This window comes from Cavia porcellus, unplaced genomic scaffold (genome assembly GCF_034190915.1).
Source record: "Cavia porcellus strain 051 isolate PalLab524CR breed Dunkin Hartley unplaced genomic scaffold, mCavPor4.1 scaffold_22, whole genome shotgun sequence".
NCBI lineage: Eukaryota > Metazoa > Chordata > Mammalia > Rodentia > Caviidae > Cavia > Cavia porcellus.
In genome coordinates, this window is record NW_026947505.1 from 36,250,141 (window position 1) to 36,266,422 (window position 16,282).

The window sequence follows — 16,282 nt, forward strand, 5'->3', positions numbered from 1 at the left end:
TTGATCTTCTGTAGTACCTACTACTCGGAGGAGTTGTTCCAATTCTCTCCAATGTCTACTATGTACAGAATACTCTCAGATTCACAACTATGTCCTGTAGTCATTCTGATGTATTTATTTTTGCCTTCTCCCTTTCTTAACCTAATAACTGGTGAGCATTTATATTTCTTAACACACTTGACTATTGTTAAAATGTATCAAGCATTATTAAAAATACTGCATGCCAATGGTCTGGGCTGGCTCATAATGTTACAGGCAGAGGAGTTAATTAGAAATATTATAGGCAGTCAGACAAGGCTGGGTCCTCAAAGGAGCCCATACAGAAGACCAGATAGATACCTTGCAAACATTGGAAGATACAAAGAGCTCTGCTGTGAGCCAGAGCTCAAGACAAAAGGCAAAACAAATACAACCACACCCTAAGTATAAATATCAGGGATTGCTATTCTAAATAGATATGAATCACCTTGAGAAGCCAGGAGTCACCATTTCAACCCCCTACAGGAAGTCACTGTTCTGTAAGCATGCCCACTTGCTACATGACTTGCTTCTTCATTTGATCATTTTATCTGAACAATTAATCTTACTGGTTGACCATAGCTCTGTCCCACCTCATGCCCTTCTGCTTTGTGAGTTCCCATGTTTTCCCCACCTTGGACCCATCTCACCTCGTGGTTTTGCTCCATAAAAATCCCTAGAAGAGATAGTCTTTGGCAACCACTTAGGACTCCTTCTGTCTCTCTCTCAGACAGAAGCTTTCTTTCTCTCAATAAATATACACTGCTCTTAACCTCCATTGCTCCTAAAATTTATTCTTCGATTTTAGAGAACATGAACTTGTACTGGGCATAGGTTGGCAGTTTCATTTCCCAAATCAATAACACTATTCACAGCTCAAAACCAACTGTTCTGTCTCTATACTTCCATAGACATCATTTTTAAAAAGTCATTTCCATATTTGTATCACTGATGTCAATATATAGACATAATTTTTTTTATTTTCAAAAGAACTAGTGTTGGATCAATAGAAAATACTTTTTTTAGAAAAGTAAATATTTCCAGATATACATCTAGAAATATATTTGTTTTGCTTCAAAGTCTTGTTGAAGGCTGTGTTTCCAGATGAATTCCATTAGAAAAATATCTTTCTGTATGAAGAACAGCAAATGCTTAATCTTTCAAATGATGCTTGTTCATGTTGTATTACTATATAATTAGGCTTACAACAACTGAAATAAATCTTAGAACAAATATGTTTGGTTTGACGTTAACTAAATAAATCTCTAGGAATTACTTCATTGATAATTCCTGGTTAGTGCACTGCATTAGGAAAGAGTCCAACTCTTGTCTTACCCTTTTCTGCATGACCAGTCTGTTAGTAGGACTCCCATTCAAAGGCTGGTAAACACTATGTACATGTTTTTTATAAGCTCATGCTAACTTCTGGAAAATATGTGTGGGCACATGAGCTGGGCACATTGAAAAGAGAATGCAGATGTTTCATCATTTTCACTTCTTTCTGTTTTGTGTATGCACATGCAAGCGTGTACATGCAGATGTACACATTTTCCTTCTTAAGAAGGACATTCATGTAACCGGAGTCAATAAGCACTTGCCTGGAGCTGTGTCACTGCCCAGAGGTGCACAGCCCTCCTAACCCATAGAAAGACTCAGGGTGTCCTAAGAATGTGAGCAGATTGGGTCACCATGACTTTTCTTATCACTAAGATGAAAATCTTAGTTGAGAAAGCAGCAAGCTCCTGTTAAAAATTTCTCCTAGCTTATAATTTGCTTTTCATCAAAAGAGAAGCTGTTTACTCTGTGCTCAGCCTTTTTTTTTTTTTTTTTTCCTTTCTGGTGAATAATTTCTTTAGGAAAAAAACACTGCTGTTATGTTCAATGTGTCACGACTCTGTTTTATTGAAAATGAGGCTTTGACTGCATCTTTTAAAGGGCTGCTTTTTATTCCAAATACCTTTTGTATCTTTCTGAACCAAACTGCAGACTGTCAGTAGATAAGGTGGTTTCTTTGAGCCTCTGCAAGCTGTCTTGAAACATAACAATTGCTGGCTAAAATGATGTTGCTGTGGATGGCTAGGATGATGTCCTTGCATGGTTAAGATGACATTCTTGTGCATTTCTAAAGCAACGTCCCATGCATGGTTGGCTCTGCAGAGGGGAGATGTCCATGCAGGGTCTTTATGCATCAATTTTATTAGAAAATTACAGTACTACAATGTTTTTTGATGGGTTGTTACATTCTCTCCTAATCGTCCTTTGATATGTCACTCTGCTCAGGTGCTTCCATAATAAAGTACCACAAACAGAGTGTTTTAAATAGTATAAATATACTCTTCACAGTTAGAAAAGGTCAAAATCTGAGACCAGACTAACCAATCTGAATCTGTTCTACCTTTAAGGATCCTAGAAAAGAATCTGTCCTCAATTTTGTCTGTTCCTGTGAGGGATTGAGTTCCATGATCCATGGCAGCAAAATTCTATTTTCACATGGCACTCTCCTTACTAGTGGTGAGTCTGTTCCCAAATTTCACCTATTTAAAAGGACACCAATCACACAGGATTAAGGACCTCTCCATTCCAGTGTGGCCTTCTTTTAGCTAACGACATCTGCACGGACCCTAATTCCACATAAGGTTATATTCTGAATTAGTGGGTGTTATTACTTCAACAGGAGAATTTGGAGTCAAGAGCACAGATTCAGCTCATAACAATGAGGAATGTACCTTTTAGTTTAAATGCATTTGGTATTTTTGAAAAATTTTCTGAAACTCTGAAAAGTCAAAATAACAAGGCAGGTTACTCTACTAAAAACGAGTAATTCCCTCTATTTAACCAAATCCTTTATATGTCACAGCCTGCAAAGTGGAACAGCTCAGGATAGAAGGTCTGAATCCTTTGAAAATGTCCATCAAGGTCAGCAGCGGTGACCAAGGGCATCTCACGATCCCCAGCACCAGATGGCTGGGATGAGGCTGGGACTCCTTCCTTCAGCTCACACAGCACATCACTGCTGCAGCTCCCTCCACTGTGCAGATGGGGAAACTGAGTTAAGAAAGACAGCTGTCAGTGGCAGTGTGGGGCAAGGCCCCCCTACCCCTATTCTATCCAACCTAGGGGGCAGTCAGCTTTCTTCAGGTTGTCAGAAATCCACGAGGTGAACGTATCCCTCTGTCTTCTTTCCTTTCCTCTTTTCTTCCCTTTCTAGAGAAAAGAGATCCTTTTTAATATTTAAGCGATGTGAGCACAGAAGCACACCTTTTCTGACTTGTTCCGGAAGGAGGTAGGCACTTGGTGTTGAGTTACACTGAGTTTGAGACCCATTCCTCCCCGTATCATTATGATCTTGTGACATGGGACCCTGGCAGTACTTCCCACTGCTTTACTCAGTAGGGTTTGGCTCATTAGAGGTCCATTTCCAACAAAGATATCTCAGCTGCTATCTCTGCGTGGAAAATGATGCTGGTGGATGGTTTTCTTGGAAAATCGACTTTTTCAGATGTCATCTTGGGATTTAGTTGAATTGAAAATGCACCCAATGCTGCTAATTTCTTTGGTTCTTTATTGAAATCTTTATCCTTGCAGGTATTTTGATGTAATCATCACTGCCTTTCAGAAAGATTGTTCCTGTTTTCTCCAATTGTTCATGTTTTCTAATGGAAGGTTTTTAAATGGGACTAATATTTTCCCAGATCTATATTGCCTCAGGAAAGTTCTCTTTTAAATTTTATTTTGTACCTTGAGTCCTAAGCAGCCTATTTGCAAATCTTTTTTGTTTCTATCCAAGGGTCGCATACTATACTTCTGCAGAAAGCTCCTAGGGAAATGAATAACCATCTTAGGTAACAGGCAGTACTGCAGAATGAATCAAGTGTAGAAATGCAGTTCAGTCTTGTCAAATTCTCTGGTAATTGCTGTTTCTTCAGGCTTCTGTACTTCATCTGTGAGGTAGCTGGGTGAGATTCAGTCCAGATACCCATGTTACACTCTTTTCAGTAGTAAGCCTTGTGTTTGGTGACAGCTAATTCTGGCCATATTTTTAGCCTTGTTTGAGTTCTCTGTGGTTTCTTAGGAAGCATAGCCACACAGAAGCAGCCTCATCCAAAGTTTTTTCCTTTTTTACTTCTTCCTCAAATTAAAAGACCAGTATTTTCTTCAGTCTGCTGGTTTTAGAACACTTCTAGAAAGTTCCAGAAACTGGTGGTTTTGCAAAACAATTAAGAGTCCTGTTTCATCTTTTCCTCCATCCCGTGCAGGAGGTAATACTTTTTCAGTTATCAGATTAGACAGTCTTCACATTTCATTAGCACTATTTTTTGTGAGTGGCTTCTCTCACTTTATTACTAGAAGACCATGTAACTTTGTCTGTTATGAATCTGTGACCCTTGACAGTGTCTCCAGATTGCCTTATTATGGCTAATGTTTAGGAAATCTTCCTTAGGCCCTGTCAATTAGCAAATGCTCAGTTTGACAATAAATGGTACTGTTGTTATTTTTTATTCTGAGCAGAATTAATTTCCAAGATATTTATTAGTTTTTGTTTTGCCTTTTTGAGACAGTTTCACTATGCATTCAGACTGGACTTGAACTCACTTTTGTAGCCCAGACTGGCCTTGAACTTGCAGCAATCCTCCTGCTTCCATCTCCCAATTGCTGGGATTATAGGCATGAGCCACCATGCCTAGCCACTGGTAGATAGATAAAATGACTATCATAAATCAGCCCTAAGTACTCAACTCCTCTATTAATTTCAACTTCTTTATTTTTGTATGAAATATCTGGAATATGGATTTTGTTTTTTGGATAATGAATTAGATTTCATGGTGATTTTATACAGGTGAAATAAAAAAAGGGTTGGTAATTATTAGAACCCGTAAGTCATTTTCTTAGATATTTGTCTTAAAGATAAAAGCATTTGCTACTGAAATGAACATACTTCTTCCCAGAGCAAAATTAAATTGTATTAGACTTGAACATGATTTCCCAAGAGAGGAAACCAAAATGCTTTCTGATTAGCACTCAGGGAGATGAATGTGTTTTCCCACACATATGTCTTTTCTCCCAAGACAAATGTAGAGAGACAAAAGGATCCCCTGTCAAAAATAAGAACTAAAGGCAAGAAATGTTCCTCTACACGATTGTCCTGGTTAATGTTCCCCATTTGGAGAACCGGAAGTCATTGGCTAGAGTCAGGCAGGAAAATGGGACTCCACCTCTCCTGGTGGTCTCATCGATGTGTGTCTTCAGGCGATCCTCTATCTCTGAGACAGTTTTCTCATCTGTGCAATGGGACTGTAATATCCATCAGATATAAACAAATCACGTGTATGATGCCTGTTTGAATAAGTTTCTCCCCCAAGAAATCCCTGCCCTATGTTCAACAGGTCTGCAGTTTAGAGTTTAGCAACTCCTGTCTCTAGATATATTCTCTCTCTCTCTCTCTCTCTCTCTCTCTCTCTGTGTGTGTGTGTGTGTCTCTCTCTCTCTCTCTCACACACACACACACACACACACACACACACACACACACACACACATACACCGTGAGGAAACAGGGGCCAGCCCAGAGTCCCTGCAAAAGCCCCTGCCACAGCTCAGAGCAGAAGGCAGCCACAGGCTGGAGGTCAGAGCGCCCTCTGCCCGCTCTCCGGCCGTGGCCTCTCCGTTCTCCTGCGTGTTGCGGTCCCCGCCGAACACGTTGAGTTGGGACCGCGGGGAGCCACCCTGCTGGGTCAGCGGCAATGCCTGGCGGGCGAATCCCTGAACCTTGATTCAAAAGACGCAGCAGTGCATCTGCCTCCTGCCGCGGCCGGCTGGGGTGGCTTGGGTCTGGGGTCTCAGGGGTAGCTCAGGGCTTAAGAGGAATGGGTCTGGGGTGTAGTAGAGGTGGCAAGAGAGGGCAGACCCTGTCTCTGCGCGCCCCTTCCGCTCCCCAGCCCTCGGTTGCTAGGCAGTTTCTATGGCAGCCGCATCCTCAGACTCAACTTTCACCCTCATTTAGAGCCAATTAAGGTAAAATAGTGCGGGGGGTGGCGGGGGGAGCAGTCGACGCGGGAGGCAGGAGCTCCGGGCTGCGGGGAGCACCTCTCTATCCCAGACCCGCGCAGGCGTCCTCTGCAGCAGGTTACCTCCTCCTCTTCCACCTTCTCCACCCCCCCACTTCTCCTCCTGCTGCAGCCCGGGCAGGACCAGCAGGAGAGACGCCGGCAGCCGCACCGAGACTCGTGGAGGAACCCTGCCCAGCTCCCGGAGGGCCGCCTGACTCGGCCCGCTGCTCCTGCAGGCTCCGCCGTGCGCGGCTGTTCTCCGTTCTTTTCCCAGGCTGCTCGGTGCTCGGTCCGGGACGCTTTTTTTTTTTTTTTTTTTTTTTTTTTTGCTTTCTATCAATACTTGATCAGAGGAAAGGAAAGTTTTTTAAAATGCCGATTGCACAGTTACTGGAACTATGGAAAAAGATAGAGGTGGAGCCCATGGAAATAGAGGTGAGTACAGAAAGGGGGTGAATGCACTTTTTCCTAGTATCCTGAAAAAATCGACTCTGGCAAACGGACTGATACTTAATGTAACAAATTAAGATTTACTGAGTGGTTATTCCATGGCAGAGACTTGGATATTCAGTGTGCATAGATGTCTGCGTTTTACATACATGTATATAAACCTTATGTACACTTGTACCCATGTGGCATTGTGTGTGATGTAAACAGGTAAAAGAGACCAGTAGGAGAAAAATGCTGCTCTTAAGCCATCCTCCAGGATGCTTCTCACAGTGTGTGTGCTCTGGTGTCTCCAAATGAGTCTGCATCAGTTTATGGTTCCTTCAACAAGTGGCTTCAAATTGTAGACCTCCATTTGCTACAGTGAGAAAGAAAGGCCCATCAAGAATAGTCAGACCAGAGGACCCAGGCAGAGCCACTCTAAAAGGATACATTTTCAGATAAAGAGGGACAACTAGGGAAAAAGCAAAGAGACACAAGTCTTAGGAATGCATCCCAGAACTGGAGTGCAGGAGACATTGCTAGCATTAGACTCCCAGGAAATGAAACCTCCGTTCCAAGGAATTTTATTTCCTCCCTTTGAATTAGACATGACCAACACACATTTTTTTTTCTGATAGTTTTCTCAAAGTAAGTAACAGCTATTAAAATTTTAGATTTCCTGTGCTTTGTTGATAGCAGCTCAAGTTGCATTTAAAAATAATTTTAATAACTTTCTAAATTTCCTGAAAATCCAAGCTGTAATTTCTGCCTCATTTCCTACACCCAGTGTCATACTTATAAATTCATTGCTATTTTAAACTGTAGTTATCATTATATATTTGCAGTGTTTATTGTGTTATTCACATAACATCATTTTAAACTGAATGAGATTCTTGTTTAGAAGAGAATTTACTTAATATTACATATTTAATACTTTTCTGGGTAGCCAAACTAAGTTGATAATCCTTGAAATAAGTACAGGTATTTAACAAGGTTGTCCAGACCAGCATAGACATCAAGCCTATTTTTTTCTAGCTGGAACAGTCTGGAGATGGAGGAGGGAATACCAGGCTCTGCTGCTATTGGTTATTCTGTTTGTATGTGGTGCTCTCCGAGAGTTGAAAGCAAGCCTTAATCACAGCCATTCACCTCAGGGGTTACCAAGTCCTTTTTTTCTTTGGAGAGATTTGATTTTTCTAAAAATTGACTTAATCAATGAACAAATAATTCTGGCAGAAGTTCTTTTTGTATCTCCTGGAGCCTCTTCAAGTGTTGGGGAGGGATGCTTAACTGTGAGGTCCAGGGCCCAGAGCTCCTTTCAGGGGGTACTGGACTGGGCTGAACTGGGCAGGGCAGGGCTAGTGGGAAGGAAGGAAGCTTTGCAGGAGTTCCACCTGGATTTTGGACTTGACAGTGTGTCCAGGGATAGGCCCCTAGGAGCAGCTTGAGACTTAAATATTTCTCAAGTTAATTGAAAATGGAGTAGCCACAAACAGATTCATATTATAAAAATATTTCCTCACCCTGGAAAGCTCTTGCAAATTCAAAGGACTGGAAGCAAAGTCAATGATATCCAAACTGCACTGTGGCCAGGGAGAGGGGAGATTGTAAATGTTCTTGTGACTGAGCTATGTAAAACCCCACATAGAAAATTTGGGTGAATTAGCATCTGAAGCTTCCTTTAGGTTCTTGGATGACATCTTTATGATGGAATTCATAGTTATTTGGAGCCAGAAAAACCTAAATTCTTTCCACAGAGAGATTAACATTGATTGCTTGGTATTTCAAGTTCCCAAGGAACCTTCCAAATCCTCAAAAATGTGAAATCCATGTGCTTTGGACCACTTAGATCAATCTGACTCTCTTGTTTAACCATTTCATTTTCTAGGGCATTAATACTAGTTGCATATCAAGGAAGTAAGCAAATCGAAGTGGAGCACAGGTAGTCTCTGGGCTCTGAATTAAATGTCCTAGGATCCTTGTGTGAAGAGCATGCATGCTTTTTCTTATACTAACGTCTTCTGTGAGGTTTTAGTTCTGATGGTTGTCTTTACACAAATTTAGCACAACTGATTGTTTCAGGGAATCCTTTCACTTCAACCACTTCTTCCTGTTGCTTCTTCCCCATCCATTTCTTTTTGTTCATAATCTGAGAGAAAAGAGGGTCTAAAGCCCACTGAACTATAATATTGAAATTTCTTCATAAGACATCATCCAGCTTTGGCATGCAGAACAGGGGAAATCCATTTGACTGTCTACAGAAAGTAATTGTGGTGTTAGGAATTGTTTGAGATATCTTGGATGATATTTTACCCATAGATGAAATGTCCAGACAAGGGAATATGCATACCAATTAAAACCTGGGATCTCCACAACATGCCTGAAGAATCTAGCTAGAAAGAGAAGCATGTAAGATTTTGTGACTCATGTTTTAGCACATTAAAGACACATCTCACGAGCAGGACTTTCTGTTGTGGCTTTTAGCAGGGTCACACTGGCCAAGGGCACAGTCTAGAGAGAAAGTGAGAAAAGATGAGTAAGACCAGTACGCGGACCAGCCCTGAGGGTCTGGCTGACCTGTTTTATTCGTTTTCTTTCTGAGGAGCCAGCATGATTTGTACTTGTGGGCTGTCACAATGTATTAAAGAAAGGAAAAGTTCCCATTTCATGCAGTGCAGATCAAATATGATTCCCTGATGACTCATAGTCAGCAAGCATAATGCCTATTGTCTTATGGCTACTAGGTTAAAGGTAGTGATAATGACAGCAGTAACGTGGAGCAGCTATAGCACAACAGAGCCTATGCAGACAAGGGAGCATGCTAATTAAAATCTAGTACCTACAGCAAATCCCTTGGTGGGTGTTATTGCATTAAATTCACCCTGCATCTTAAGGTGGTAGGTGCTGTTATTTTCCTGGTTTTAAATCTGACAGAACTGAGGCCCAGTTGAAGCAGTTTGCCCCAAGTCACTAAATAGCAAGCAGAGACCCAATCCTGGCTCCTCCTATTCAAGCTGTGTGCAATATAGATACTGTGGTTTATGTCTATAGATGCCAGCGCCTTTACTCTATGACTTAAAAAAAAATCTTCCAGCACTAACCTGACATTCCAGACAGGAGTGGTAACAAATGCCTTCACTGTCCCCTGTGTCCGTCCTATCTGTGTTCACATCCTGGTGTCACACGAGCCCACATCCTGGCAAGCAGGAGATTGTGTATAAATGTCCTTGCTCACCTTCAACTGTGCTACAAGTTGTACACACTTCATTGATTTGGTGATTTGTGACTTTAGATCGAAAAACTCATTGCTTTTTTGCCTCCTGTTAAAGGGTCTGTTTCTGGCATGAAGTATCACGCAGTTATAAGCAAATTCAGGTGGAAAAGAGCCACAGTGCAATTCCCATGTCTTCCCAAGCCAATGCTGAGTATTTAATTAGTATTTCTTTGCACTCATTCCCTGGATGAGGCTCTTTGGAATAACCTTGCTTGCTAATTATCCTTCACATGTGTCTTTGTTGTCAGACCACTGAGGAAGAGCTCAGCCTGGATGCAGAACCCACCACCGAAGACGCCGTGGAAGAAGTAACTATATGTGTTTTACTATGGTCTGGTTGTTTGGAGGCAGCAGGCCCAGTAGGTGGAAAAGAAGGAGGAAATAGAATTTGAAATTAATGGTCCACTGGTGGTTATTTTAGTGAAATGTGTTGGCATATATACACAGATACAGGTGTGCAGATGTACACACATACATCATTTGTTATCTTGAGTGATTTCCCAGAGAAGGCATGGTTACAACACAGGAGGAGGAATCTTAAGCTAAGATGAAGCTCCTGCTCCTCTGGTTGGCTGTTTTTAGGAGGGCAACGGTGTGTGATAGATTAGTTACTCAGGGTAGCCAGGAAGAATGCCTAGTAGAAGCTAGAAAAGACAGATGAGTACCACTGCTGGGAGTTTCTCCTAGAAGCAGCTCTTACACAAGATCTGTGAGTGTTAGTGTGAATGATGGCATTCCTCAAGGAAGCTGGCAGGCCATGATCTGAGTGAGACAGTTGAGGAAGCATTGCTGAGAAGCCAAGGAAAAAAGAATACACGGAGGGTAAGGGGGAAAGAGGAGCAGAAGAAGGGTTGGGGAAGTGACATGTAGAGGAGGGAAGTGTTCATGGTTGCTGGCTGTGCACCTGTCCACTGTCATGCCACAGAGGAGCATGCTCCTAAGCGGAAGGTAAAATCCTGCCTGGGATTTCAATAAAGGCAGCTCTGGCATCATAAAGGGTGATTTGGTGATACCTGCATATTTTTGAAGGAGATACAGGGCATTAAAGAGCTAAATTCCAAAGCTGAGTTGCAGCTGGAGTGAGGAATTCTAGTAGCAGCCGCGTTTCTATCATTATAAAGGACATTCTCTCCAAGGGCACTGGACCCACAGATCACCAGCGCAGCTAACATGATTTAGCAACCTCGGGCTGCTGAACTGTGTACCATTGGGAACCACAGAAGTTGTCAAATGTGCTAGTCTGTTGACTTAAAAATAGCTGCAAAATGTGGTAACCTGGGAAGGCAAGATTGATGGATGTTTCTGGCTTCATATAGTGGTCTGTTTGGGTGCTGAAAACTGCATTTTATTTCCATCTAGACCCACACACATCATGCAAATGTAAGCCCAGCGCTATCAGATCTTATGATCAGATGACATAGTATATTGGTTAAATAAGGGAAAGTGCCATTAAGCTGCCTCATCTTCAGCTGGCTGCCGTTCAGTTCTGTGCTTCCATTGCCGGTCAGGGAGTTTGGCACTCAGCTGTTTCCCCAGCTTGGCAGTGATTTTGCTGCAGTCTTGAGAAGAGTATTTGACTTGATTGTATGTCTTGTCACTCTATGGAGACAAAGTAGTCATATCTCTGCTCATGCCAGTGCCACAGGAGTCAGAAAGACACCGGAACCAGTGCCTTTCCCAAAAAAGATAGATATTCAGTTCAAAACTGCAGTTTCAGGGCAAAGAGGTAAGGTATACCCTCTGCACAGAGTAATGGAGCTCACAGTGTCAGGGAAAGTAAAGCACAGCCATTACTTTCAAGAACACTTTTCCAGGCTTTGGTAGAAACTTGATTTCTGAGGGAAGCTATAGAATATTTACTATGGGGGGATTATCCACAGTAATTTAGCAATTGGCTTCAAGAACAGCCTTTATAGCACTAAGCTAAAATATGTGTATAGACCATTATCATTTTATGGGCTCAAGCTGAGCCACAAAATTGGGTACTATGATGTCTCAGTTCATTTGGGCTGATATAACAATATAGCAGAAACAGAACGGCTTATAAACAATGGATACTTATTTCTTGCAGTTCTGGAGGGTTGAAGCCCAAGATCAAGGTGCTGGTAAATTCAATACTTCGTGAAATATTGTTTCTTAGTCACAGGCTATATCTTCTATGTCCTCCGTTGGTATTAGTGGCCAGTGACTTATCTTGGCTTCTTCTTCTTCTTCCTCCTCTTTCTCTTCTTCTTCCTCTTCTTCTTCTCCTCCTCTTCCTCCTCTCTCCTCCTCCTCCTCCTCCTGCTTGTGGCTGAAATAAAACAGGAAAATTTGATGACCACTGAACTGAGTATAAAAGGCTCAGACCTTTTACCATCTTGAACCTGTGTAATAATTAAACAGTCATTTTATTTAGGAAGAAAATCATTCAAATTATAACCTGTGGGCCAAACACCAGCCTCAACATTGAAAGAGAAAAAGCTAAGAACAACTTATGTGGAAGAGTATAAGAGGGCCATTAGAATGATCTTAATTCCAATTACTTTGTAATTACCTTAATCAACATGGCCCTCTTGTATATGTGTGTGTGTGGGGGGGAGTGTTTTTCTTACTTTTTAAACTGTAGAACACATTTGGAATATTTTAGGCACAACTATCTTGTCATATGTTTCCTGTATGGTTGTGTCTCAATGTTATGATTCTGTCAACTTCTGGGAAAAAGAACTTTGGTGTAGAATTAAGAGAGTAAGTCTGCTTGAGTCTGAGAGTTAATGCCATGTTGTTTTTTTCTTCAGCATTGTTGTAAGAATTACTCTCTCAAGAAGTTAGGATCAGTGTGGGAGAGTTTGAGATACTGATTGCCAGGAGGCTAGACTTGGTTTGATTTCATTTGACATGAATGAAGTAGGCACCTTTACATTCTAAACAGCATGCAAAAGGCAGAAGATTCCACTAGGTAATACCTCTTTAAGGGATTGTTACAGGGGCTCAGAATACAGATAGATCATAGGTATAAAGGAAAATCTAGAAGCAAATTTTACTCTATGAATTTTGATGTAGAACCTGCTGTGTGCAGCTTTGGGATGCTGCTATTTGCTGATTTTTTTTTTTTTTTGCAGATTTTTTGTATAGTAAAGCAGGCTGTAATGCTGGGTAGTTGTGTATCTAAGGGGTTTGAAGTTTAATGCAGACAACAAATGTGTCATCTGGCTTGGATATTGTTGTGCTGAGCTAGGGCAGCAAGAAGATCCCAGGTGGTCACGGTGCAGCCTTGTCCTGCATGGTTGAATGAATTTATCATGGGTCCAGAGGCAGCTGCCGCCTGGTTGCCTGGGAAACCCACTTGGACTGTGTGCCAAGCACACCCAGGGCAGACTTCTCACTGCACTGACAGTGCATGCAGCTTGTGCATCCATGTAAGGAAGGTACAGTGTGGTGCTACCCTGGACGATTGTATCCATTTGGCCTCGTTGGAGACTCTGGGCAATGAGGTTAGAGGGAAGAATTGTCACAGTGGAGTTAGAAAAGCCAGTGTCCAGTGGCTTTGGGCTAGGAGATGGCTTAACTTGCCCATTTCCATGATGCAGATGCCAAATCTCTGACCTGCCGGCCAACACTAGACCCCTGGACTTATTTTCATCTTCAGTCCCAAAGTATTCTGAGATGCATAGGTGGCTTAGGTAAGCCTTCATTTCACAGAAAAACCTCTGAAAACATTGGAATTCATATTTCTTAAAGTGCTTAGGTTTCAGGGTTTTGTTTATTAGACCAGTTTCCTATTTAGCTAACTTTAGAAAACCAGATTCCAGGAGGTGTTAAAATATTAGCACATTTTTACTTTATTTCTTATGACTATGGGACATTTTCACTCCTTTCCCTATTCTGATGACAGAACAGGAAGCATCTGCTTGGTGAGAAGTGGCACTTTGGGTGGCAGCCATTATTTGGCTAGGGAGAATTGAAGGGGGCCCCGGACGCCAGAGGACAGCAATCTGAGCCAACAAAGACGTGATCTCAGCAGCACAGAGACAAGGGGAGGACTCTTGCAGTTCACATACAGCCCTTCTCAGGCTGTCAACAGGGTCCGTTGGCAGCTCTGAACAATCTTCTGAGTACTTGTCACTGTAGCTTCCTAGAGTGACCAGTTTCCTGATTTCCAAGCTGGTCACAGATGGGACCCTGATGTCTTCACTCAGTAGAAAAGTGAGGGAGGCTAGTAAAGGAAGAGATTGGTGGAAACACAGAGTTCCTGAAGGAGAGGGCAGCCCAACAGACCCTGGACTGAAGACATGGTACCTGCAGAATGTCACCTCTGCAGCACGTGTAGTGGCAGTGTATCATCTCTCCTAAGTCTGAGAGATAGAAGGAGATTCGCTGAGTCCCTTAACAGAGAAGAAAAGAAAGAACAAAAAGAAAAAAAAAATTGAACTGGTTTGAATAGAAATGAGATGAGATGAATAATGAAGCCTAGGAACTAATAAAGCAATTAAGAATAGCGCAATTAGAGTTTAAAAGAAGTAGTTAATAGTTTTGAAAGAAGATTAAGACAGCAGTATTCCAAGCCTTTCTTCTTATTGTATATGATCTGTGTTTTTTAGACAATGATGGTATCTCTAGAAGCTAGTGCTATCCCAGTCACAATGACTGCTTTTCTGTCCAGCAGACCAGGATTACTTCAATCTTCACGTAGGTTTTAGAAAAAGGTAGTACAAACATACTCTGTTTTAGAAAAAGGAAAATATGGTCAAGGATACCCTATATGTGTTTAAACACACAAGGCTGGGTACAACAGCATCGATTCCATGGAATGTTAGCATCTATTGAGGCAGAAATGAAGGATGTGTGATTTTGTAACAAAAATTGGTGCAGCATGGTATTTGTTGTATAAGTGGCAATTGTTTGTATGAATCCTCAGAAGACATGGAGTCTGGCTTTTGTCATGTGTAGATATGTGCTCTTTGGGTCATTCCTTTCTTGCTTGGATGTCCTTCATCACCAAGGACAGGTAGGAATGATTTATAGCTCTGTTTAGTCCTGACATCCTCATCATTTACCATCTGCAGCAAAGTCAGGGGTTGCATGACTTCCAGGATACTTTGTCAGACTGTAAGGAGATCTTCCGGCCACTGTGAACAGGGCTGGGACTCCAATTCGGATATATACTTACTTTGACTGTAGGGGAGCCACGCACTATCCTCATCTCGTACTGCAGCATGGGCACTAGCAAGGGATTGAGCGGTCTCATCCTTGGGCAGTACAGGAGCCAGTTCTGTGGTCTCTAGGGAAGTGGTGCTGTCTCTACTACAGCCAAGGCTCTCCTGCATGGGATCATTGCTGACATGCAAAGCACGGTGCTTTCTCAGAGCATCCCCCTCTCCGGCTGGCATAACTTGCAGATAAGCGAAATTCAAACAATGTATTCTTTGTATAGAATTTAATTGCCCCTAACACATTTGAGGTTTGGGTAGATTTTTGGAAGATGGAATGTAGGCAGGGGTCACACACAATGATTCAGTCTTCACTCTGCTTAGGCCTTAAAATAATGTGGCAGGCATCTCTGGAACACTGAGGCGGGTGGCTGTGTTGTTTGTCACATTTTTCCACACCCCATACATGAGAGGCACGTGCTGTCACTGCAAGCCTCACCCGTGGTTGCTTTTCCAGGCAAGACACTGCTGCCTGAAGCGAAGCCATTCCAGGAGATTGATAGGGTCCAGGGGAGAGTGACATGGTCCTGGCTGAGGCTCAGCCAATGCCAAGGTCATGTGTGGCTTACAAAACTCCTGTCCTCAACCAGTCAGGGTGGTGCACGCCTATAATCCTGGTACTTGAGATGAGGCAGGTGGATTTAAAGTTCAAGCCATTGGGAAACTTGGTGACTTAGTGATACCCTGTGTGGAAATAATAATAATAATAATAAAAATAAATAATAATAATAAGAAAAAGGGCTGGTGATACAGTTAGTGTGACGATCCTGAGCTCAATCCCTAGTAATGCCAGAATGAAAAGACTCTTTTTATCTTTTCCCTTTTCAAAATCCCCTCTTTTCACTTCAAATTAGAAAATTAAAAAATTATATATATATATATATATATATATATTTTTTTTTTTTTATACAACTTTATCTGGTGATGCTTTTGAAGATTATCTCCCTTCCATTTTAGTTAATATATCTTCTCAGGTGGGTGAACTGCAAGAATTATAAAGCTTCCTTATATTTCATCAATCTAAAATGGATAATTTACTTAATTTTGATAGAAGAGGGCATGTACACATTTAAGTGAAATTTTCTTCCATAGATGATGCTATTTTGGGGTAAGATGCAAGGTATCGGGTAGCGAGTTGTGTATGTAGTTTATTACTATTAGAATCTTTGAAGTAATAAAAGATAAAGTGAAGCAAAAATACGTGCCCTCCTCACATGCGTGCAGCTGGAGCCGGGTGTAGACTTCACAGTCTGTGTGAGTCATAAAAAGTCTCTAGGGAATGATGGAAACATATTTTTTCCAGGATGCAGCACCAAAACACCCCA

General features: G+C 41.8%; 2 protein-coding genes across 2 annotated transcripts in view; both read left to right on the forward strand.

Moving 5' to 3' along the window:
* Mpc1 (mitochondrial pyruvate carrier 1) overlaps window positions 1-16,282 on the forward strand; it is a 506,120-nt gene that overhangs the window by 73,886 nt on the left and 415,952 nt on the right. The window lies entirely within an intron of this gene.
* Rps6ka2 (ribosomal protein S6 kinase A2) overlaps window positions 6,108-16,282 on the forward strand; it is a 370,448-nt gene continuing 360,273 nt past the window's right edge. The window contains exons 1-2 of the mRNA XM_023563599.2: window positions 6,108-6,500; window positions 10,017-10,076. Coding sequence (XP_023419367.1) covers window positions 6,438-6,500; window positions 10,017-10,076 — 123 coding nt within the window. The 5' untranslated portion in view covers window positions 6,108-6,437. The remainder of the gene's footprint in view (window positions 6,501-10,016; window positions 10,077-16,282) is intronic.